General features: G+C 31.9%; 1 protein-coding gene across 2 annotated transcripts; it reads left to right on the top strand.

Annotated features, from left to right (window-relative positions):
• Window positions 1-405: 405 nt before the first annotated feature.
• On the top strand, window positions 406-18,221 carry LOC126266447 (hepatocyte nuclear factor 6). Of its 2 annotated transcripts, XM_049970425.1 has the most exons (5): window positions 406-2,047; window positions 12,648-12,671; window positions 13,089-13,112; window positions 17,285-17,397; window positions 17,457-18,221. In XM_049970425.1, the coding sequence occupies exons 1-5, from the start codon at window positions 718-720 to the stop codon at window positions 17,700-17,702; spliced, it is 1,737 nt and encodes a 578-aa protein (XP_049826382.1). In that variant the 5' UTR covers window positions 406-717; the 3' UTR covers window positions 17,703-18,221. The 2 variants fall into 2 exon arrangements, with proteins under 2 accessions (XP_049826382.1, XP_049826383.1); XM_049970426.1 differs by lacking the exon at window positions 13,089-13,112.
• Window positions 18,222-26,920: the final 8,699 nt, after the last annotated feature.

Below are 26,920 nucleotides of genomic sequence, written 5' to 3'. Positions count from 1 at the left end.
CACGTGCGTCCGCCAAAAAGGAAGGAGCAAGGGCGAGCGCGGCACAAAGTGCACCGGGTGGCGAAACGTGTTCGGGGTGTTCGGTGTTTTCGGGTGCAGTGCGAGAGGGACAGTGTGGAGAGTGCGGGCAGGACGCAGAGGGTGAAGCGGGGGTAGGGGGAGAGAGTGGGCAGAGAGAGAGAGAGAGAGAGAGAGAGAGAGAGAGAGAGAGCGGAGCGTAGGGGAGCGTAGGGGAGCGTAGGGGAGAGAAGATAGAGTTCAGGATCGCGTAACAGGGGAAACGGCGTAAGAGAGGAAACGGCGCGCAGCACGAGGAAAGCGGCGATCGCGCAGAACCACCTGGCGTCGCCCATTCCCCTATTCAATTCACTATCGACCGGCTGCTAGTAACAATTTCACCACGGTTACAAATCGAAATCGGGTCCAATAACATAAGTCGGCACGGGCACGGGCACGGGCACGGGCGCGGGGTTAACAATCGAAGTGAGCATGCGATCCGATGTCATCATCAAGCATGTTTTCCACTAGTGCCGTGTGTGCCGGTGAAGTTCGACCGACTCCATCCGATTTTCCTTCGGCCATGGGTCCGTCATAGGACGTGAATTGTTCGTCGTCGTCGTGTGCGGATCAGGATTTTAATTTGTTCGAGTGCGACAGTGTTCTGAACCGTCTGGGACGTTGTGATGAAGGTCCTGGTGGTGGAGGTGAGATTGGCCGATGGTGAGCGACGTCGCGACGCGTCCTACCAGTGACTGGCTCTCCGCAGAGTCCGTCATGATGGATAATATTGGTAAGATGATCGAACAGCAAGCACTTGGGGAACAAGCGGTCGATTCTCCAAACAACAACGCGCATGCGGTGACAGCCGGTGGCATGGAGACGCAAGTCGTCCGTATGAGACTCGTGCCGCGTGCCGTCGTCGAGCGTCGTTTGGTTAAGCAGGAGGATGCTGATGGACAACTCTCTGTCATTGTACAGCCGCAAGAAGACTCCAGGGACTCCGAGCTTCTCAGTCCCGGAAAGCTCTCACCTACCTCCGTCAGCGTCGCTAACATGATTGACGCCGCCGACTTTCGAACCATGAATCCGGAACCCACTTATCAAACCTTAACCTCCGTGAACGGGAGGATGTCTCCTCCGGGCTACAGCCCCAGCTCATCCTATGCCACACTCACACCGCTACAGCCTCTTCCGCCAATCTCCACCATGTCCGATAAGTTCGCCTACGGACACGCAAGCAACGTGACCGGCTCCTTCACGGTCATGCAAAACAATACTCTCGGTATTGGATTGGGATTGGGTGTCAATTCGAATACGTCCTACACGATGACAAACATGGGCATGACTCCGCCGCACAACTATTCCTCGCCGGGAATGGGCATGCAACAGCAACCCAGTCCGATAAGCCCCCAAAGTGCGTACAGCCAAAACGGACTGCCCTCACCTCAAAAAAGTATGTCCCCTCCGAGTTACGATTCACCTTACGGCACCCAAAGGGACATGGTGGCCCGAAGTTTGCACAGTCCACAGTTAAGCCCTCCCTCTGCCTCACTCAACTCCCCAGACGGTACCTTAGTCACCACCTTCAACAGTACCACCTTAAACGGTCTCGGTCTCCAGAACCATCCGCCTGCCCTGGTGCAAATCGCACAGACCCAGAGGGACTGTTCGCCGTCACCTCCCGTCGTCACGTTGCAACAAGCTCCGCCCGTCTCGCAACATCCCCAACAGCATCAGCAGCAACAGCAGATCTCCAGCAAGAACGCCAGTCCGGGTTCGCTGACGGTGCCGGCGATCGCTGCGGACGTAGAAGAGATCAACACCAAAGAGTTAGCCCAAAGGATCAGCGCAGAACTGAAAAGATACAGTATTCCACAGGCGATTTTCGCCCAGAGGGTACTTTGCCGATCACAGGGCACTCTCTCCGACCTTCTGCGGAACCCCAAGCCGTGGTCCAAACTTAAGTCTGGACGGGAAACGTTTAGGCGAATGTGGAAATGGCTACAGGAACCCGAATTTCAAAGGATGTCTGCCCTCCGACTTGCAGGTACGTTCATACCACCACATACATACCCTCGACGTTCCCCACAACAAACAACTCTTTTGCTAGAACCAAAACCAACGGTCATTTTACGTCATTTTGTTTAGCATTCAAACTTAACTTAGTTCTACAATAGATAATCAAGTCGACAATTCTCCTTATTTTCACCCAATTTCCATAAGTTATTGTTTCAAAATACAATAAACCGTACTGTATTGTTTACATAGATCCAAGGATGATTAACTAAACTAAAAATTGAAAGGAAACGAAAAGAACAAAGCTGACAATTGACTATGGGAAGCCTTACAAAAGAGGAGGGTTACATAAAACAGAAATGATCAATTATATATATGCTTGCTTTAAAACAAACAACTTATTGGCTTCTTTAATAAAATTCGATATTTTTTCAAGGCACTGAAACAGATACAAATCGAAATGGAGAATTTCCTTCCGGAATCAGTTATTTTGGCCCGAGGAAATGCGTATCAAATGTAATACATAAGTAGTGGGACTATAAAATATTCCAACCCCTATGCTAAGCACACCTCTGTAAAATTCGGGGTTGACGACCCTTCTTTTTGGTAAAGGTCATTTTGTTAATGGCACCATACGACTATACCCACCGTGGGGTGAACAGACAATAGCAATTTTCGAATGAGTTACCGGACCCTCTTGGTAAATTTAGTTTCTTCGGCCACATTCCTTCCATGAACAACTTTATGTGTAATTTTTAAACAAAATTTGTTTGTTTTCTGAGTTGCGTGCCTTTTATTTAAATCTCCGAAGGAATTTGGATAATCCTCGGTGTTCCGAAGTTTCCGTAATTCCTTATGAAAGGAATGTGTTAAAATACGACCCCCCCTTTTAATTCAAAATGATTATTCCCAAGTTTTAATTGAAGATAAAGTTTGAATTTGGTCCCGATTAAACAACTTCGTGAACAAACCAAAATGTTTGGGCCTTGCGTATGCCGAAAGATTAGGGGTAACAGCCAACACAGACAGTGGGGGGATGAACCTTCTTCGCGCTGAACGTGAACGTCACGCCAAATCTGTTTAATCACGTTTCTCGGGCGCTTCCGACAAATGGCACTGTTAATCACACTTCTGTTGCACAAAACGCATTTTTATGATGCGTCCAATTCGTCCAGGAGTTTATCGGTTTATCTTCTACAATGTCGTTAAAGTTGTTGCAAATGTTTTTCGACAACATTATTGTTCAGTTCGTACATTTAAAACTGCTAGACAATGGAAACTTTAATGTTGACATTGTTCAGTAGCTTCACAAAATATAACTCGTAAAACTTTTTAAACCTCGAACAAGAATACGTCTTAGAATTGCATCTACTTTGGTTTATTACTTGTTTTATTAAGGAATTTACGATTTTATTGATCCGTAAAAATTTATATCAGTATTTATATTGTTTTCATGAATATCACATCACATTGTAATTATATCAAATTTAAGGATGGATTTATTAAAATAAGTTTAATAGAAAGCTTAAATGTGCCTATTTGGATATTAGTGCTTATTACCAATTGAATATAATTTATACATATACACATATTTTCAATGTATTTTTACAATGTATGTCAAATCCATTTGAGTATAAAGTATCATTAATTAATTAAAATATATATAATGTTATAATAATATGGTTATATTTTGGCACATCAGTCGATAAGGGGAATGCTGCGTTACTATGCTACTTATTACATTATATATATAATCATAGGAGTATATAATGTAATAAGTAGTATAGACAGGATATTTCAAAAGAAAAATATTTAAAGAGGTATATTGGGATTCATGTTAAGAATAAAAGTTCATATAAAAGTTTGTTCTAAATGTCTCAAATTTTGAGATACAGGGTGGTAAAATTTAAAAAAAATATATCTTTTTTATAATATTAATGGTACCACTGTAGATATTTTAATGAAATTTTATTCACAGCTCCTATACATCATACAATTGTGGCATGTGTATTATTATTATTAAAAACTCGTTTTTTCCTCCACATTTTAACACCCCGGGAAATCCTAAAGAAAATCCACATATCTAAGAAATTTTTTTTCTTCACCAAAGAACTCGGTCCTGCAAATCTTTTATCTTATTTTTAAAACTAAAATTTAATTTAATTTAGTACACAGTTACTACGAATCAAAAATGATTTTCTGATGCTTTTTTCTTTCACACTTCAAAAAGTATCTTTATATCAATTTCTACGTTATAGTCATATGACCATGTAGATAAATATTTGTTATTTTTTTACACGAAATCTGTAAGTTGGTGGAAAAATGTCAAGAGATCAAATTTGCTCAGAAGTGAATAAGCATTATAAAAATAATTTTATATTTTTTATAAAAATAATTAATTCAAATCCTGTACGAACGTACAAAAAATTGTTGTACATCAGAAAATGCCTCTTGATGCAGACGAGCTCTGCACCAAATTTCATCAAAATATCTATAGTGGTATCATAGATATTATATTTTGAAAACTACTCCTCTGTATTTCAAAATTTAAGACTCTTTCTACATGTTTTCGTATGATATTTTCTTAAAATGAACTCAAGAATCACCCTCTTAAATATTCTACCTCACTTTTGTAACACCCTCTATATACATATAAGAATACAACAACAATAAATTCTATTTTATGTTTTAGTCCCATATTTTATATAAATTGACTCGAATTTCTTTCTTATATATTATCATATTTGTATACATGTTTCGTGCCAAATGACATAAAAATGTCGATTGTACCATAAATTCTCTATAGATAAATTATAACATTTTTTGTACATTTGGAACTATTTAAATAAGGTAGAAAATGTTTTGTATAACTACGCATCAGGTAAAGGTTTATTTAATGTCAGAACAACGTAACAATTAACGGCTAACCCCGTCAAACAAGACTCAAAGTCAAAGTAGTTAAAAGAAAGAAATATTGACGGAGGAATTTGGACGGTGTTAAAACGAACGTAGTCTCTAGACCTCTCATCATCTGTTTGGGTCGATGGCACATTTGTTACGAGGAACGGAAAACGCATGGAAAATATCGATTAGGTCGGAGCTCCGAAGTCCTGGAGTTTGAAACTCCTGGCTACACAACGTGTAGCGGCGGCTAGACTGAATGCACCAACTTAACTATATTCCATATACCGCACACTTTGTTCTTGGAAATTAAACTATCTTTACCGACATTATAAACTTGATCTAATTGTAAGGCTAACTTACATCCACTTCACAACTGGTTCTAACATTAATTATTGTAATATACAAACTTGTCTTGAGAACAAAACTCTTCGGGGGAAAACTCCCTGACGTGTAAATTTTCTCCTTTAACCTCATAATCAGCGTTATCCAACCAAATATTTATTCAAACTGTCAACGACAATACAGTACGATAATTATTGTTGGCATGTCCTGAAGTGAGTCAGTATTATCGGAGTTCATGTTATCGTAAATTAAATACGGGGAAAAAAAATATGTGTTCGGCCACAGGGAGTATTTAGGGTAAAACATTACGTAGCACGGCGAAGCCAAATGAAGGCTTCGTTCCATCGTGGCGACAAAAGCCATCCCCCCTACCATCGCTCCCGTTTCCCCTCGCGCCCGTGGAAAGTAGGGAAAAATCGATTATGTCTGATGATTCACCTTCGCATGATCCCGATGCCGATGCCGATGCCGATGCCGATGCCGTTTCCATCGCCGATGACGATGACGATGACGATGACGATGGCGATTACTGTGACTTCTCATCGAATATTCCCTTTACACACACTTCGGTTTACTATTTTATCGCCCTCCTGCTTCTTTATTTTTCATTTCGTGTTTTTGTCTTCGGCCGTGGCAACAGACTGCGTCGTTATCTGTATGTTGCTTATGGTTTCATCGATAAATAATTATGTATTATGTTATTACATGATAAATCACAATGACAATACAGGTGAAACAGAAAAGTTTTACCCGTAAAGCAAATAATCTTTACATGATTAATCGTTGTTCCATTTATACAAATAACTACACGGAAAGCTTGCACAGCATAATTTCACTGATAAACAATTTATTTAGAACAATTGCCGACTTGCAAGACTCCGATTAATATTTATGGATTGTACAAGCTCTCCAGTCCTTTGACTTCATTCTATTCCAGATCGATATCACGTGATTTGGTTTTGATGAAGTTTTGACTTTTTCATAATTAATATTACATGTTAACTTTGAAATTTGAATACCTATTTGTCCCAATATTGCAGCCCAACGTCAAATTACTGAGGTTTATCGAAATAGACCATCGCTCTTAATAATTTAATACCATTAGCTCACATCCAGGATGGATGATGGATGTACGTCATTAATTGTCCATGGATGTAAATAATAACTTCACATTAGAACAGACAGTGACAAGAACAAAGGACATACACATTTTTTAATATTAAAATCAGTCGACACGAAATATCTGCTACAATTTGTTAGAATTTTAAAACACAAACAAAATAATTGGCACCATTGAAGTTTCCCCCCAAATTTTACACCTCATCATAAACGAGGACGCCAGTGAAATTCCCAAATGAGGAAACTGCAAATCGAGAGCAATTTCCTTTCAACCGGTTGCATAGCGTGTAACTGAAAACAAAAACAATGGGACCAGATAACCAAAAATTGATTTACGTTTGTAAATATCCTAGGGGTTAATATTCCCGTAGTTGGTGCCGGTGGATTCGTATCGAATGCACAAAGTGGAGTGACGATGTTTGTAAACGTATTGATTTTACTTCAGCGTCCTTTTCAGTCCGTGTTCCACTTTTCACAAACGCGCTCCTCGCTTACAACCAACTTACGTCGCTGCTTAATTATTTTTCCATTTATTATTTAAATATTTTATATCGCGCTTATTATGTCACACAAATCTGCACATAATAACCAATGATTTTTTTTTAATTAACTTTTCATTTGCTCCTGTTAAATGGAATTTAATCAAATTACATACAACGAATAATGTTGAAATTATTCAGAACCATTCAGAAAATTGTAATTAATAATTATTAGGGCTTAAAACGAATAATCAATAGTAAATATGTATAGGTTAATTAAATTTTGCCACAAGCATTCGTAAAAACAAGTAAGGTTAATCAGTATCGTACTAATATATGTTCATTTCATTTTGAATACGTTAATTACAGTTACTTGTTTGGTTTTCATACTAGTTAGTTTGAAGTGGAGCTTAAATCGTTACGCAGCTTCAAGAAATTAAAGCACCACAGCAACCATAATTGGTTTATTATTAATTTTTTTCTGAAAACTCAAATTATTTAGTCATTAATTAATTTTATTTTATATTGGGTATTTTCTTCTCTATTCCATATTACAGCCTTACATCGTCTGTAGTAAAAATCAGCTTTCGAATTTCGTTTTGAATTTCGACAAGAGTGTCGTCCACTACTTTCAAACTCTTGGGACGTTCCCTTAATCGTCTCTCGGTCATGTCCGAGATATGTTCGATTAGGTTAAAGTCCGGGCTGTGGAATTGGAGAAGCAGAACCAAATACCTTTCTTGGACGTCCTAATAACACGGATTGGTGAACCCTTATGTCGTAGAGTATACTGGAAACCTACACACATCGATTGGTGTCAACAAAAACTATCCAATCATCATCAAAATTGAAAACAAATGATCATCAAAACACTAACCGAACGAGTCAAGAGGATATGTACCACACTTCACTTGGATAAAGTACTGGGGCACTCATGAACAATGACACCTCATACTAATAAGAAAGAACCACCTAGTGGGCCCAAAACAGTAAAAGCTTTTCTAAGAAACATTAATGGTTGTCTCGACAAGTGGACATCACACTAGAATGGTTAGGGAAGCAATTGATATGCATAAACGTAGAAATAATTTCAATAGAGAAGAAGAAGCCTTTAAATTTGGTAAAATTTGGACACCAATATTTTCAATATCACGAAATTTCTCAAATATCAGTTGTCTAAGTCGTCATTCATTTGCCAGTCATTTGACGAGAATCTAGAAGAATCTTCAAATCTTTTCAATTTTGCCTCTTCTGTTTAGTAATAGGAAAGCATTTTATTGGTCTTTTAGAATGTAAATTGTCTTCATATAATTCGTATCTTGCAGTAACCGACTGAACACTCTAGAAAATCTTCATATTATATCAATTTTGCCGTGGGATTTCCTTTAGTTAGAGGATCTTATTGGTCTTGAATATAAATGGGACCAGTTAATGTCATATATCGACGATTCTCAAACATCAATTGTCTACGTCAGTTCTCCAGAAAACACGAAGCAGATCAGACCTCAGAGAATGCTTGCCACTCGTGCTAGTCAAGTCAGCAAATAATTCCACTCAACATCGACCTTCAAACCCGGACAAATATAGATACTCAAACAATGGTCACGAAAGACTTAGCTTTTGCAATGTATGGTCAAACATATGGCACGACATATTCTTCCAGAATGTCCAAAATGTAACGCTCAGCATTATGTTATACCCAACTAAATGAATACCTGCTGATACCAAAATATTTTCTCCAAATAAAACGGTATTCGTTAATTTACATTGGACATCTCTCTCATGTGGCTTAAAAGCAAAATATAGACTCATCCGTAAAGAGAACTTCTTTCTTAAGACGTTGCTGAATTGTTTCAGTACTTATTCCAACAACTAAGTTTTCTAACAGTGATTGTAACATTCTGGTGGTTACAAATCGTTGTCTTAAAACTGGAAACTTCAAAAAATTGTTGCTTGTCAGTTGTGGCAGTATGTCTGAAAATTGACGTATCAGATACACCAAACTTTTCGATTATCTTTGGTCAACTCCAAGCTTCTTCCACTAAGAAATGAGTTTAGGTACTCTTGATATTAATTGTAAATAACATTGATAATTTAGTTCTAACCAGGATTGGTATATTGAACAAGAACCTCTTGTAAAAAAGCGTATACACCGTTTAAAATGCATGAAAGGTATGAAGATGTTCCAAAATGAACAGAAACAGTTTGCTATTTACTTTCATAGAATTTTTTATTTTAAACACAGTAAGGGATGCGTTAATTTCTTGGACCAGTGTATTTAACCGGTCCAAAATCTGAAACGCACTTTATTATAAATATCAAAGAATTCGAAGAGGAACAAATCCGGAACGAGATCAATAAAAAAAGGAAGCGAGTACCGTGGCACCGTAGACAGAACCCGTACATAAATAAAGTCGCAAGTACCGTTAAAATGATGGTGAATTTTGAGTCTGGTTAGAAATGTGCATTGTTGTTGACATTGTTGACTTCTCTCTTGTTTCATTGCAGACTGCCAGACGCGCAATGTAAACGTGAGGGCAGTCAACTCCACTCGAAGAAAACCATCTTCACCCCCGTGCTTGTGAGTTCTATCTGTCTGTCTGTTCTGTCTGTCTGTTTCGATGTGTTTAAAAGCGCGAATATATTTATTTCATTTTTTTTTTGCATGCCGAAACGCATCCGTTAGAGCCGAACGATTTTTTTGTTTTTTGGTTTTGTTTTAGTTGATGTGGCATCCCAAAAGCATGCTAACCGTAGATTAATCAAAGATGGTGCCCTCTCATTCCTGTCAATCAGTCGACTCAAAACATGAAAATTAAATTTGTTTTATATATTTGATGCTCACTCCACACACAGTATAATAAATAATTCGGCTTGTTAATCTCAAGTAAATAAAATGAATTACATTTTATTTATTAAATACAGCGTTACATTAAAACTTGTTTAATTAAATCACGTAGTTTATTAACATTTTTCCAATAAATGTATTTATATATAATTATTAAATTAATTTAACAATTATACAAAACAGATTTAACTTAACAGTCAACGATTTTATGTTTAATAATAAAATGAGCTTTAGTTAAAAAACTGAAACAGACTCAAAATTCAATTAAATGACTTACATATATAATTACTTCAAAAAGTAAATTTGGTTAAAAGTATTTACCATATGTAATTAATGTAATTAATTGATTATCGGTGCTATATATTTTCCCTTCTCAACTAACGTTAATACAGATACCACATAATATTAATTATAAATGGACAATCAAGTTATGTTAATGTCCATTTTTTATTGACACGTTGATGAATATTTACATATATTGTATAATGTTATATTATATTTTAATTATGAAATTATTAATTTTTTAAGATAATGTCCACAATTTAGAATTTTTAATTTATCTTAATTATCTTAATATTTCACTAATTTATTTTAAGCTTATTTAAGAAAAATTAATTATTAACTATAACTTAAGACATATTTTAAAAACATTATTAATGTTACAGTAATTAAAATTCAATATTGTAAAGAAGTAAATTACTCAAAACTTTGACAAGGCAAAAAGTTTTCCTGAAGAATTTGAAAATAATTGGTGAAATATTGACATAATTAGAACTTTTATTCAAGACCATTTATTCCATCCCTATAAGAATTTCAAGAAAAAGTTGGATGGACCAAATTAATTAATGTATTTAATAATAATTTAAAAATATTTAATATTATTAGTATTATAAATTAAATTGATTTTATGATTGGGACAATTTTTAAACAAATATTAAAATTAGTATTTATTATTGCTGCAAGCTGGATAAAATTATAATACCCCATATTAATTAATTTTACATTAATATTTGAAATTAATATATATCTGTTAGCTTTATGGGGTGTTCGAAAGGAAAAATAATTTATATAAAAATATTGACATAAATAAGTCTTTCACTTAAGATCAATATCTCAAAAAGTTAAGAGTTACAAAATGAACTTGAATGATCTATAAATTGTCTAATTAATTAATGTTAATAATAATTGAATATTATTAATATTATTATTATTATTATTATAATTATTATAATTATTAAAATTGGTAATGTATGATTCTTGTTGACATTGAAGAAACTAATAAATATTCATATTAATTAATTTTATATTAATATTTGAAATTAATAAGACGTTTATAACATGTAATTACCTCCTTAAATATTTGACTTTATTTTTGAAACATTCTGAATAGTAGGATTCATTAATTAATTAATGAAATATTTTAAATATTCGAAAATAAAAAATAATTTTTGATTATGGCCCACTTTTTGTACCGTTTTTCAGACAACTCTGACTGACGAAATATTCCGGGATTAATTAAAATATTATTAAGCCATGTAAAATTAAGACACCGAATACTCAATATTCTACAAAGTTTATTAAGAAGAAATGAATTATTAATTACAATATTACTTACATAAACAGTGGACATATTTTATATTACAGTTATTTTAAAATTAAAATATTATATTCTATAGAGGTTCGACAACACAAAAAGTTTTCCTGTGGAAGCTAAAAATTATTAGCGAAATATTCACACAATTAAGACTTTTATTTACACATCACTATTTCAATAATTAATAATTTAAGAAATATTAGATTGTATAGTAGGTAAATTGTGAATTTAATTAAGTTTAATAATAATTTAATAATATTATTATTAAACATTAATTAAAATTGAAAAGTTAATTAATTAATAAAATATTTTTTAACCCTCGTCTTAACGATGAAAAATAATATTGTAATTAATGAAATATTTCATATAAGTAAAAGAAATAATTTTGGAAAACGTCGCGTTCCTTGTGGAATTTTTCAGAGCACCCCCGCCGGCGAAATAATTCGTGATTAATTAAAAAATTAATAAGCCACGTAAAACTGAGATAGCAAATGCTCCACGACTATGAAAAGGAAAATTCCCGGCCGAAATATTTTAGGTTTCGGGGACGTGGTCGATTTATCGATTACCCTTCACTGGAAATTATTTATTCTCTCCGGCGAATAGAACTTACCCGACTGTAATCCAATATCGTGGAGTATCTTAAATACTTGTCACACCTTCAAAATTATTACTGTTTGAATTTCATTTAATTTTATTTAAATTTGGGTACATAATCTTTGTACTTCGGTGTATTTTACGTTTCGTTTAAACAAAAACATTGAAAAGGTAAAAAACTATAGTATGAAATATTACAGGAGAAAAAATAATATACTTAGGGGCAATTCATCACTGTAAAAATTGATCGACACACATTTTAAAAATATGAAAAACCTTTTATTTAAATTAAATATTCTAAATTTACCACTTGCGTCTCGTTCAAAACTCAAAAACTAAATTAATATTAAATCAATTAATATTAATAATAATAATGACAAAAAATTAAAAAAGAAATGTTTTACATGAATATTGGCCAGTTTTTGGAAATGTGCCAAGTTCTAAATACAAATAGGTTCCCGTCAAATATACAATAAATTGAGTAACCCCGAAACATAACATAATTTAAGAAATTGAAAATTTATGTCTTTAAATTATCTGACCACGTATTTTATGCTCCAGTTATGGAGCACTTATGATGAGGTTGCGCAAAAAAAAAATACAACAATGTAACAAACATGTCAATTTGTTAAAACTAAATTATCTTGTTCATGACACGTTTATTTTTTATTAAGCTTTTATTAATGAATAAAATATTAATTATAAAATGGTCTTGACAACAATACTAACTCACAATTTTTTGTTACAGCTGCGCAGATTCCACAACGAGGCAGTAAGTATTAATTTCAACATTATTTTGTCGTTAAATTGAGTTAAAAATTTTACTTTGCTTTTTATTACACAAAACATTGCCATATTTAACTCACACAATCCCATACATAAAGAAAACACCTTCAGTGTATCAGATTTGCACCAACCTCAAATTGTATGTACATCAATGTCAATATACTCGTACAATACTCGTACATTGTTTATATTCAGTTGGGGTTGATTCGTAATTACCAGTTGTCATCAGAACATTTCATTAAATGTTAGTTGTTTTATAGTTCGAACCTCATCAACAAATGTTAAATATAAAAGCGGTAAATTCGTTCATGGGCAATTGTTTTTGTTATTAAAAATGTAATGTAACGTTGTGAATTACTTATTGTTTTGCATATCATTAATTCATATCGATTTTTTCTTTAAGGTGACGGGGCTTCGCCATATTTAGGTACGTCGAAAATTTTTATTCTAATAACCATTTTTATATACATATGTATGTGTTTGATTATTTAAAACGGCTTTGAATCATCTCCAAAAAAATATTATACAAGGAACTGCCACTAAGTTTGTTGCAATAAATTGTCCATCTTATGACTTTTTGGCCTGCCCTCGTATAATTTAATTTAAACCAACCAGTTTAGACTGTAGTAAATTTTTATTAGAAATTATCTTTCGACACCAATTCCTAACAATTGTGTTCCGTTAGAGGGTTTTAATCGATACTTTCAAACTTAATATATATTAACGAGGGTAGTTTACGTTGTGAAGGATAACGTCCTGTTTTAATAAAAACACCAGACTTCGGATAAGGGTTTCATAATAATGTTGTCCGAGTTTTGCCATCTAATCAACATTCATTTCATTTTTAATCAAGGTCTTAACTTGAAACTTAATTAACAGTTAGTTAAAATATTAAAAAATGTTTTACTGGAATTTTAAATGATATACAGATCGAAAAGTGTTTGATCCTTCTCAATCTTAACAGAGACATGCACGTTAGATACAGTAAAATTTACCCCGTAGTGGGTGTCGTGCATGACGTTTCTGTCAAAATTCAGACGGATCAAACGTTTTTCATTCTGTATATTTGTATTAATATTAATAAGAATTTTGGACATTTAGAAGATTTTATGCAGCACTTTCAAGTTTAATTTATATTTTAATGAGAGTACTTTACTTGTAAACGTCATTAAACTTCCTGGATAAGCATTTCATAAAATTGTTGTCCAACTTTTGTTTGCTAATTAACCATCATTTCATTTCCAATAAATTTAAGTTAACCTCTTAACTTAATTAACAGTTTAACTACTAAAATATGTTTCTGGTGTGATTTTAAATGATATAAATTATATATATATATATATATATATATATATATATATATATATATATATATATATTTGTGTTAATATTCCTAACATTTGTGTTCCATTAGAAGATTTTAATCAATACTTTCAAATTTAATATATATATTAACGAGGGTAGATTACGTTGTAAAGTAAATGCCTTGTTTTAATAAAAAAACTAGATTTTTTATTGTAATTTTAAATTATATTTGTATTAATACTTTCTAACTTAATATACAATATACATGTATTAAGGAGAGTAGTTTACAATGTAAAGGAAATCTTCCTGTTATTCAACTCATCTAGTCAACACCAATTTTATTTCTAATACATTAAAATCAAGGTCTTAACATGGAATTTAATTAATAGTTTAATAATAGAAATGCTTTTACATGGATTTTAAACGATACAAATTATATTTGTATTAATATTCTGAACAATTGGTGAGATTTTTTGCCATCTAATCAACAATCATTTCATTTCTAATACATTTAGATCAAGGTTTTAATTAACAGTTGAAATAATAAAAAATGTTTTATATGAATTTTAAACTATATAAATTATATTTATATTTTTTATTATATTATTAACAATTGTGGTATTTCATAAAAAGGTTCACCATCTTTTGTCATTTGATTACTGTTACATTTAAATCAAAGTCTTAACTTTAACTTAATTAGCTATTAAAATAATGTTTTTACTGAAATTTTCATGGATATATATTAAACTTGTATTTGTAATCATGAAAATTGTAGACTATTAGAGAATTATTTAATCAATACTTTTTAAAACTGACACACTTTTAAACTTAATATATATTAATGAGGGTGGTTCATGACATAACAGAAAACGTCTTATATTTGTATTTATGTTCCAAACAATCGTAGTCCCTTATATGATTTTAATAAAAACATTTTTGGATAAATATTTCATAAAAATGTTGTCCAACTTTTGTCATTTAATCAATAACCATTTCATTTTTTATACATTGAAATCCAGGTCTTAACTTGGAACTTAATTATCAGTCAAAATAATATGTTTTATTTTAGAATTTAGAAGGTTTTAATCAATAATTTCAAACTTAATGTATAATCATAAGGTACCTTGTAAAAGAAAACGTCATGTCTTTATAAATACACCCAAATTTTTGGATAAGCATTTCATAAAAATATCCAAATTTTGTCACCAAATAAACAGACATTTCATTTCCAATACATTGATATAAATATAATTCATTTAAATCAAGGTCTTAATTAAAATTTAATTAGCAGTTAAAATAATAAAATATGTTTTACTGGAATTTTATTTGATACAAAATATATTTGTATTAATATTCCTAACAATAGAGGTCCATTGGAATATTTTAATCAATACTTTCAAACAAGGGTAGTTTACGTTATAATATATAATATAAAATATGTTTTAATAAAAATAGACTTTTTGGATAAGCATTTCAGTATAATGTTGTCCAACTTTTGTCGACAAATTAACTGTTACTTCTTTTCTAATACATTTGAATCAACTTGTATCTTAATTAACTATTAAAATAATAAAATATAATTTTACTGTATTTTTAAAAAACAAATTATATTTATATTATTTATAGTAGCTTTAAACATACTACATAGGATACTTTTAAATTTAATTTGATGATTTGATTAAAGAACAAAATTAAAAATTGTCCTAAAATTAATTTATATTTCGTTAAAAACAGGATAATATAAATTGTTGTCTGTTGCCTGCTGTTAATTAAACATACTTGTTTTTTAAAATTTTTATTACGTTATGTAACGTATGAAAATCAATATTTACTTTAAACAAAAATTGTGCATTTATTTATTTTATAAATGTTGTACAAACAAAATATTTGGCGCCAACTGTACATAATTCCGTATTCCATTCCATATTTGTTGTCATGTTATTTATTATTATAATGTGTTCATTAATATAGTAGTAAATAAATTTGCCATTAATATCCATTACCAGTACTTGCTTGTATCCATAAATTTGATATTAAAAATAAATCAGTATTAAAATTAATAATATCATGGTAGGTAGGTAGGTATGCAGTATTATACAACAAACGAAAATAAAACACACATTTAGTACGAGGCAAATTGAAATTGTTCGACTGGTTCGGATTAGAGCAGATGTCCCACAGCCAGGAGGGGGACCTGTATAACACAAAAGGTCACCTGCTTGAAACCATACAGTTTACAACCACCCCACGAAAAACGTAAAAGCGGTACAGTTTTATCAGCTATGCGGAACAATATATATTTGTATGTATTTAGTTAAATTAAAAATTAACGCTGTACAAAAAGGAAACGTTCGGTATTTAATTTGTTTTAACTCTGTAGGTCAAATTCCTGGACAAAACGACACAACAAGTAAAATGTGACATTTTATAAAATATCACGCAATTTTTTTAATAATGTTAAACTGTCACGGTAGCTTTTAAATTACACGATAATAGTGCTTCGAAATGGAATGAGTTTTTCACAGGACCTGCTTGCTTTGTAGAATGTTCTAAAAATATTACCGGTTTCCTAGTCACTTTTAAAAATGAAAATCTCAAGTAAACAACAACGACCTACAAGTTGTGTAGGTGGTGGGCGATTTTAATTGTTCTTAAACTTTCGAATTAAAACAACAGTTTCGTTGAAATCTTTTAAATTGGCAGTGCAGAAGAATTACAACATATTTATTATACATATTACATATATTATTTATACTAAGACTGTACTGCACATAATAAATAATTCTCATCATATTGATTATTAAATAAATTATTTGTGAGAATACATGTATTTTAAGGTTGAGGTTATTGTTGTATTAATATATGATATCAACTAGTTCTCTGATTTTCATTTTATAAATTGGTGACTTTCAATAGTAATTTTTTTATGTTCATCACCTCCAGCCAAGAAACCGTTTGAATTAGAAAATGAAGAATAAATCCTTGTTTTAATTTGCAGTCGCTTTACTTAAAGAAAAATCAAGAAAATACAATACATAGAATACATTAATTCTTTCTCTTAACTTTTCTGTTAAACTTTTCATAAACGTTGTCCAATGCATTATTTAACCAAAGACCTTCTATATTTAACATACATTATTCTGAGGTCCTCCAACACATGAAAAAAATTGATGTTAGAAGTTAACTGAGGAACAAATTCATAAGTTGTATGTAGATGCGTGTATGTACATCGATCAAAACGCTCGTTTGAACGATAGAGAAGCATGCTGATCGTTGCTACTGATGTCTTCACAGGTTGCAAACGGAAAGAGGATCCTTCGAGCAATTCGGACCAATTGCCTACTCCGAAGAAGCCCCGATTAGTGTTTACAGACCTGCAACGTCGCACACTACAGGCTATTTTTAAGGTGAGTCCGAGGGCGAAAGGCGCAAGAAAGTCTTTAAAGTGGACGCGTTGTTGTTGCAGGAAACAAAAAGGCCATCGAAAGAGATGCAGGTGACCATAGCACGACAGCTGGGCTTGGAACCGACAACGGTTGGGAACTTCTTCATGAACGCGCGAAGAAGATCGATGGACAAGTGGAAAGATGAGGACCCCAAGGCGGCGGTGACGGCAATCATCCACCAACAAATGTCGCCGGGCATGGACGACGATTTGGAAGGTGACGGTGATATGGACGGCGACATGGATGACCAAGATGACGTATTGTGACATGCATTTCGTGACCGTCATTTGTTACTGCTGTGACACTAAAAAATGTGACGGCGCAAATAGAACAATTAGTTATAGTGTAGATTGGGTATTTGACCTACGAAGAAACTTTATTGTGATTTGAGAGTAACATCACCAAAGTTTATTTTTATGTTTTTCATTTTTGACCGCTTTTAACCAGTGTCGTCGATTGTATTTTTTTTTTATTATTATTATTATTTTATGTGGTATTTTGCGGAGATGCGCCAAGACAGTAGGATAATGTTGTGCCATGTGATAGAAGATTTCGAAAGTTTTTCCGTCTAGTCAAAGTTTGGGAAAAACTATTATTGTGATTTTAAGCCACCTAGTGGCAACATCATTCCAATTTATGTTCGACTTAGCGGTGGTATATGTTGTGTTAGAAGTGCCTTTTTTATTCTAACATTCCAATTTACAAATTAATTAAGCGAAAGAAAACGTACAAGAATTAATTAATTAATTAATTAATTTTCTTTCGACGATTTAACATATATTTATTTTTTCTTTTATTATATCGTTTGTTCGTATTATTTGTATTTATTTTATTAGGTTTATTAAGATTTTAACCAGCCAGCCAGCCCGGCTTAATTATTTCTTTAATTTGATCAGTTTTTATTTGAAATGAATTTATTCATTATTTTCCTTTACTCAGTTTATTAATGTTGTCATAACATACATAATATTATTTATTTTGTAACGAGACAAGTCTGAAAAATATGGAGTTTTGTTATATAATAAATAAACTAGTCTGTCATAGAAAAAGGAGATATTAATTTTCTAGATAAACCGAGTCCGGATGTTAGTGAGAAACGGTAAACATGCCCCAAAAAGAATAGCAACCAGTTCTAGTCAGTAAAATCAGCGAATTAACATAATAAGTAGTAAGTTAAGTAGTAGCTGCTTTCTTGGCGTAAGGCTTCCCCAAAATATTCCACGAACAATGAAAACCAAACAGAATCGGAGAGCAGAGTAGCAAAGTTAGCCGAGATTCATTCAGCCATTGAATAATTTGATAGGACTTTTATTTTGACTCAATTTAGACTTTTCCACTGAATTTAGAAGATCTGTCACCAACAGTACAAAATTAATATTATCTATAATCAAACCTTCACGTGAGCTTCCGAACCTATAAACTAACTTAAATCAATGATATAGTGGTGGAAATCGAGTTTAATTTGAGGCAGATTTAAAATATACTCACAATCAGCATATTTATGTAGTGAACCATACATCTTTACATTCCATTTATTGTTGTGTCATTGCAATTTATATTCAAGGATTGGAATAGGGTAAAACTGGACACATACACAGCTAAAAAGTATAATAGTAAATAAAAATGGTGGTTCAGTTGTGACATGAGCAACGATTTGTTGAGGACAACGTTCATCCCTTACGTACGAATATTCGGCACTGCACGTGGATAATTTAGATTACACGGACGGAATTTGTATTTGTTTAGTAGTATGTGTACAGTTCTATTATTTGTGTATAAATTGCTTACTTGTGTACCTTTTGTTTTATTGCTAGTCATGCCATTATTTATACATATTAACAGAAAAATAATTATTTTATGTAAATAGTTCTTGTTATAAATATTTTGCCATAACTTATTGATATATTTATTAAACTAAACTCTTAGTCTAAACATCTGATTTTAGGTGGTGTATTTTGTATTTTTTGTAATTAGTTGCAAACAAAAACAGATTTAGTTCTAGTGAGTTTAAACATAGTGTTATTGTGATTACTTAGTTTTGATCTGTGATCTGGTCAATCAGATACAAGTTCTTTACACAGGTCAAATACGAATACCTAACTAAAAAACTTTCTACACAAAAATTGTATAATATCAATGACGCTATATTTTGGTAAAAATCTAAAATATATTTTAGCACAAATGATAATCTGTAATGAAATTGCAGATAGATAATAATGTACAAAATAGCATTCATTTTTCTTTGATTTTGTATGAAAGAAGTAGAAAATTTTATAAGTTTAGGGTTCGTCATCTCAAAAGATGTGCCCCATATTTTGTCTATCTATCAGTTTTTGTAATATACTTTTTATAAATTATTTAAAGAAAGTATATTTTTGACGGAAAGTAACATCGATGATCGCCAAACAATCACCTTGTGTAAAATACAAAAAATTTTTATTGTAAAAACAATCATTGCTGGTACTTTTCTCCTCGAATTTTGTGTTGAAAGTCTGTGACAGTGAGCATAGGACATATTTAATAGGTACTGTTAAATCTGTGTAAATATTACGGGACAAAAGTATAATATTTATATATATATATATATATAATACCTAGTATTGTTGGGATCACTTTTGCTATGAAAATCATGTAAACTCCTTACCTTGTTTGTCTATCGGCTCTGTTTCATTTTTATATTCAAATAATATGTGTAAGCTTGACTCTCATAGCTACTCTGTTAGACTTTGTACAGGTTGTACCAAATTTATCGAAATTTACGTCATCATGTGCAAAAACCAAACGACTACAACTATTATTTTTACTCGCACTCAATTCAATAATCCCATCAGCCCCAAACCTACATATTGTACCTACAACTACAACTACAACAATCCAATTCAGTTATCACTTTCAGTTATTGTCAGCTATTGTACTTCAATTAGGAGATTCGATGATAATAATTTTCATTAAGATTGTAACAGCCTGTAGTCTTATTTTTTAGAAATTTTAACACCTTACCTCGTGACAAATTTAGTAGATCACGAATTGCCTTAAATATAACTAAACATGTTAACTGTTGTATAAGTCTAGTCAGCACTCGTCAGACATGTTCCTTTCTGTAATGTTCCTTTTCTAGTTCTCGTTTTTGAATTCATTTCGTTCTCACCGATGAAACAATACTCTTGCGACTAAATGCGACTAAATGCGACTAAATGCGACTAAATGCGGCGATCAATGTTAATCAAACAATTCGAAAAAATGAGCAGCAAAAAAAAAGTGACGCCAAGTGAACAAAGATAAGTCTCTGATGCCACCACAGTTAGCGGGTGAAGAGCTAATGTGCAATTTTGATAAATATTTTTTGTATTAACGAGTATGTGAACCCGCTAATGGGGTCGATTCTCCGACTTTCCCGTTAAATTTTAAGCACCCCTTTAAAAAATTCTAGCCAATTATCTCGGTGAATTGGTTAAAAGTTTTTGGCTTGGCGTTTAAACATTTAACGAAAAAGTTACGGAACACATCCCCCGATGTGTGTTATGTACTTATATAAGTTTTGCACGATGCACTTTTACTATTTTTCATTTGACCGATCTCATCTACTGTATAAGTAAGTTTTTCACAAAAAAAAAATGAAACCGTTGATTGGTCATCACTACCCAATATAATTTTTAGTGCAATAGTAAAACGTGTAAAAATGGCAATACCATATCCCATCTGCGTACGTCGTGATCTCACGATTATACACGCGATTCTGTAGAAATATAGCGTTGATTAAAGAAATATTTAAAGTAAATGTGTTTGTCTTATTCTAGAATAAGCTAATATACCTTTAACGTTCTATTTAAATTACAAAAAAGTGACACAAGAAGTTATTTATTTTTCTCATCTAACCATTTTGATGCACGTTTAAGTTATCGCTGTTAAGCTTTATTTAAAATATAAATAACAAAAATATTTCTCTCAAAGTATTATCCATCATTAGCCACTACTTTATTGCATCTTTCCGGCAGCATATAAATTCCTCGTTAGAAAAACGTCTTCTTCTCTTTTGAGGCTATTCAAAAATCTATCCATTCTTTGGTATCTTCGTAAGAATGTAAATGATACTCAGCCATTAGAATAGGTGAAAATCTGAAAGGTGAATACATCGAGTGGGATGAATTTTCCATTGAAACGTTTCCAGGTAGGTTTTCACTGGTTTTGCAACATGAGGTGGAGCGTTGTCATGTACAACATCACTTTGTCGTGTCCCTGTTCGTATAGCACCTCGATTTAAACGCTCTATTGTAGTTGGCAGCAATCTCCCTTGATAGTCTCATATAGTTTGAGCAGCTAATAATAAATTATACCCTGCAGATCGTACCAAATGCAGAGAAGAAGCTTCGAACCATGAATATTTGGTTTTGAGGACGATGTTTATGACGATTATCCCATGATTTAATTTGTGCCGTTGAAGCAGTAGTTCACACGTGAGAAAACATCGTTCGACACCCAATGTTCTTGCTTCCGGATCATTCCTAACATTTTTAAATGTGATGATGAGTCAACATCTACTTCTAATGTCTTTGCTAGCTTCTGACATCGGTTTTAATAAAGCAATTCTCCCAATTATTTGTCTTAAACTTCTTTCGGTGCGCCAGAAAGTTCTTTATCTATGTTCAAAATCATTATATTTGAAGCGTCGAAACCAGTCTTCGTATGTCGTATTTGATAGAACATTGTCACCACAACAATTCTGTGAACCTAGATATCTTTTGAATAACAAAATACACTTTATCCCAAAAGTAAACACTTTCAGAACCAATAAAAAATACTTGTTGTTCACAGTAAAATTTAAGGTCAGTACGTTACCATTCGAAATTTCATGCACAGAGTACTGCTAGTGCCACTTTTAAAGAAACACCGAGAACTTATTCAAGGTCCTAATAATTATTTTCTATGAGGAAAAATTAATTCACCAAATTGATTGCGTAAAAAACGTGTTTTTTAAGACACTTTTTGTTAAATTGGCCGTATATGATTTATATTTCGCATGTTAGAAGGGGGGCATCTATTCTTTTTGTGCCCTCGGGATACGCCCATGGCGTGTCTGGACATTAAGGTAGGGTAGTGTCCTCTTTTATTCAAAACATAAATCACACCATATAAAATATTGAAATTGATTTTTGAAACTTCGAATTTTAAGTTTTGAAACCCATAAACAGATGGCGCTGGAGGCTATTTTAAATAAATCCCATCCCTTTAGTAATATCATTTTATGAAATGTCAATAGAATATTTTTACTATATGTAGGCGACATTAAAATAAATTGTCTGAGTTTCACTGTTTGTTTTATTTATTGAAATGTGGGTATGGCAGAAAATAATTCACTGTAAATAAAAATAAAATAAATTAAAACAAAAACAACAGCATAATATTATTAAAACGAATGTGCCGCAGTAATATAATTAGTGTGCAAATTAGTTCTCGATAATGATCTGAGTATGATTTTCGTGTTAAATACTCGTGTACGTACCCTCGTCCATAATTTGGGTCGCGGTAAGCGTTGCGTTGAAAATTTGATCTTAAGGGAGTGTGCAGTTTAGCAATTAAGAGTAACTTAGGTTATTACTCCTAGGACGCCCTAATTATCTGGCTTTAAAGCAAATTGAAGTGATAAATTTGCACTGCGCATCTATTGAAAATCGTTTTTGTTTCAACAACGTGCGAAATGATAAATTCGAATGTAGGTGGAAGATTTCACGATGAATGATTCCGCTGTAAACTATTTCCACTTGTAAATCATAATTAATGTTAGTATAATTATTTGGTAAATCATTGCCAAATGATTTTTGAAACAGTGCCATAACGTAAGTATTATGTTTTACAAACATACGATTATCCAGTTTAAATTCAGATCAGCTTTGTTATGTATATATTTTAAACGGTTATTTGTTCGAATTTAAAAATAGTCGTGATATTGACATAGTTTTATTTTATTTTATTTTATTTTATTTAACTTACCGTTTTGTGGAATTAAACTCACGTTCAAAAGTTAGGGACATTAAACTTTTATGAATTATAATGGTTCCACTTTATTTGTACTTGATTGTACATATAGACAGTCATTATTTTATTCATTTTTATGAAATTCGATACAAAAATAGAATAGAAAATAGAAATACTTCATAATAGTCTGTATTCTGTATAGATAAAAGTGGAATTGGGATATATTATGATGATGAATAAGTTAGCGTCTAGTTTAGACGAGCTGTTCCTCTAAATCGTCTAAGAAGTCAAGAATTTTATCTATTCCATCCATTGGTTTTATTTGTATATGTTTAGTACATTGACTAAATCTTATTTTTTTTTATCTCTGTTTATTAAGACCTCCGATATCACCTGTCAGTCCTATCGAACATACTTGTGAACCTTATAGAAGGCAAGTAGAGGAGGTATTAAGCAGTAATCGATGCCCCGGCACAAAAATAATAATATCTTTTGAACTTGTAACTAAATAAATTTAATTTTTTTAATTTTAAACGAAAATTTAATTGAAATTTAATTCTAAAAAATTCTAAAAAATAAAATAATACTTACCTTGTGTGTCTTGTCTGCTGTAATTCAAAAATGTTGTTGGTGGATAATAAAGGAAGTTTAATTGTGGAAAATTTATTGTTTAAACAATTACCTCGAAAAAGAATGAATAAATTTGGTACATATGAAGGAAACAAACTATCTATACAAAAAGATGTTTTATGTTAAAGTAGTCTATAAAGTAGAATTTTACAATAGCTATACTTACAATCATATCAGATTGAACTAATTATCATTTTCTGAATGTATGTATGTTTGTATGTATGTATATTTGTCACTATAGAGGTATTGTGCCTGTTTTCTACAATCTAGAAAACAAATTAAACGATAACAAAATAATCCTTTACAAAAAAAGTCAAGTTTGCCAATAATCAATAAATTCGGGAGTTCCTATATTTAATTTATGAGTGTCCTCAACATTCGGGAATGTAATTGCTAGGGTTGTAAAATTAAAAAAAAAAACGATTTTAAGTAGAATGTTATTGAATAGTCGATGCATTTTGAAGTCCACCTCACAATCAGTGTTTTGAATGCATTGACTTCAAAGTGGCACAAAATACTTAAGTACTTAAGTACATGTACAGTACATATGTATGTTATATGAATATAGCGAAACTATAAAAATCGTTTATACGCATATACAGAGTGTATCTGAAATGAATTCAAACAATTACACCAGTCAAATTAGTTTACATAAAGATTGTCTATATTTTACATATCAATATTAATTTTGATTAGATTCTTGTCGTCATTTTTGTTTGTTGTTAATCGTAAACAAAAGCTTGGAGGAGCAGTTTATGTTTACAATTATCGTGGAACAAAACTGTGGTAGTACATGTGTAAGTAAGTACTAGGGGTTTGACAAGTATCAATTTCAAAATTTGTTCTTCATTTTGAATACAATCTGCAATAATGAATAAGCTATTTATAATTAAAATTTATTGCAATTGTCCAAATAGATTCGTTTGTTTGGCCATTTTATTTATAAATAACTTTCTATATAAGTAATCTATTGAATAAAATATATAAAAACATCAAAAAGTTCCTTTCTAAAAGGAAATAAGTGTCTGTATTAGAAGAACATTGACTGTTCTAATTTATTTTAAAAATTATTTAATTACATTAGAGAAATAAATACTATGATGTAGTTCTAGTACAACAATTACATAAGTAAATAGTAAATAATTTCGTATTTTGGTGTTTATTGGAACTACAATTCCTCAAACAGTACTCCTATATAAGTATTACTCGTTTCATGTTCACTGCTACTTTGTAACATCTTTTAACCGCATGTCTTTTCACACTAACTAACTAACTAACTAACTACCATGTAAATGTCACTAAGTAAAAAGTAATTTTGCTCGAACATTTTTAAGCTATTACATTTGTTCTTAATATTAAAATTTTAGAATTTATGTCACTATTACTGTTACTATTATTGTTGCCGTTACTGATTTCTGAAAACATTAATCTGAGAAAATATCTGCACACTTGGCAACTTAGTTTGAGCACGCTGCGTTATTGACTATTCTGCAAAATCTGTGATAAATTCCATCTAGGCTTCTTCTATTGACACAGGTCCGGATTAAACGGCTCGAACGGCTCGAACGGCTCGAACGACTGGAACAGTCCTAAGCTAGATATCCTGTTTCCTCCTCACTCTCATCCTTTTTTCTCTTTTGCTTAAATATGTATTTCAAACAGTCATACTTACTTACATTACTTACGTTTACTAGATACGGTACATACACAGATTATATTGTTGAAGAACTGCTGAAAAGTTCCCTCTATTATCTATTACGATTACGTTTAAGGCGATGTACAAGTGGTTGTTTTGTTAGTTGACTAAATTATCGGGAAGTGTTTTCAACTACGTATGTATTCCAATATACATATTAGTAAAGCTAAGTTCTTGTACACCGTAACTTTCGATTAGTGTGAAAAGACAAATAATTAGAAAAATATTTTAAATTAATTTACAACCCTAAAAAGGCTACAAATTCGGTCCATCATTAGCCATTGTCAATCAATCAATCAATTAATCAATCAATCAATCAATCAATCAATCTATAAGTCAATCAATAAATGAAATGCACTTCTATTTTACTTTATAGGAATCCGTGATCTAATATACAGGATGCTCCTGCCAATATACCAATACAACGATCATCCCATTCAAAATATACCACACACACTTTCATAAAGGTACATTAATTGGTGAACATTATGTCAAATACCCTGTATAAGTCTAAAGGTAAGGTGCGACTTAAACTAATTGTAAATAGATTGTATTGTAGTAGATATCCTTTGCACGGAACAATGTTTCCAATTAGACTTACGGGATGCTCAAAAAATCTTGATTTCCGATAAAGAGAAATTAAGACATTTTCTCACCTGACCACAAAAAATATTGTACAGCTATTGGTTCACTACTTAATGTTGTATGTCTACAAAATGATCGTGATATGAGTGAAAAATGTATATTTCAAAAATTATTTCATTTTGTACATGTAAAAATACTATAGGTATATAAAATATATTTCTAATAAGTGTGTGTAATATATTTTAAAAAGCTTTATTTATAATTTCAATATTCTATCTACCAGTAAGTAAGTATTCATTAAAAGACTCAAAATTCAGCACTGTCGACGACATTTTACGTACTACACTTTTAGAACATGTATAAATGAAAGAAGAATCAAGACAGATATCAAAAAAGACGTGACTCATGTTTTGAATGTTTTCCAAAATGTGTCATTTATAGATGTTCTAGAAAATAATAGTAATGTGCACATTTTTAAGAAAATGTGGCCGTTTGTTGTTTGGTGGTGCTAGTAATGCTAGTTGTAATCGATTTAAGCACTTACCTTTTTGTCACTACTCAACTCTTAAATTATAGTAACAATCTCCTTGGCCGGAGTAT

Source organism: Aethina tumida, chromosome 1, assembly GCF_024364675.1.
Source record: "Aethina tumida isolate Nest 87 chromosome 1, icAetTumi1.1, whole genome shotgun sequence".
Classification (NCBI taxonomy): Eukaryota; Metazoa; Arthropoda; class Insecta; order Coleoptera; family Nitidulidae; genus Aethina; species Aethina tumida.
Note: the sequence above shows the minus strand (reverse complement) of the source record. Positions and strands in the feature narration are given on the sequence as shown.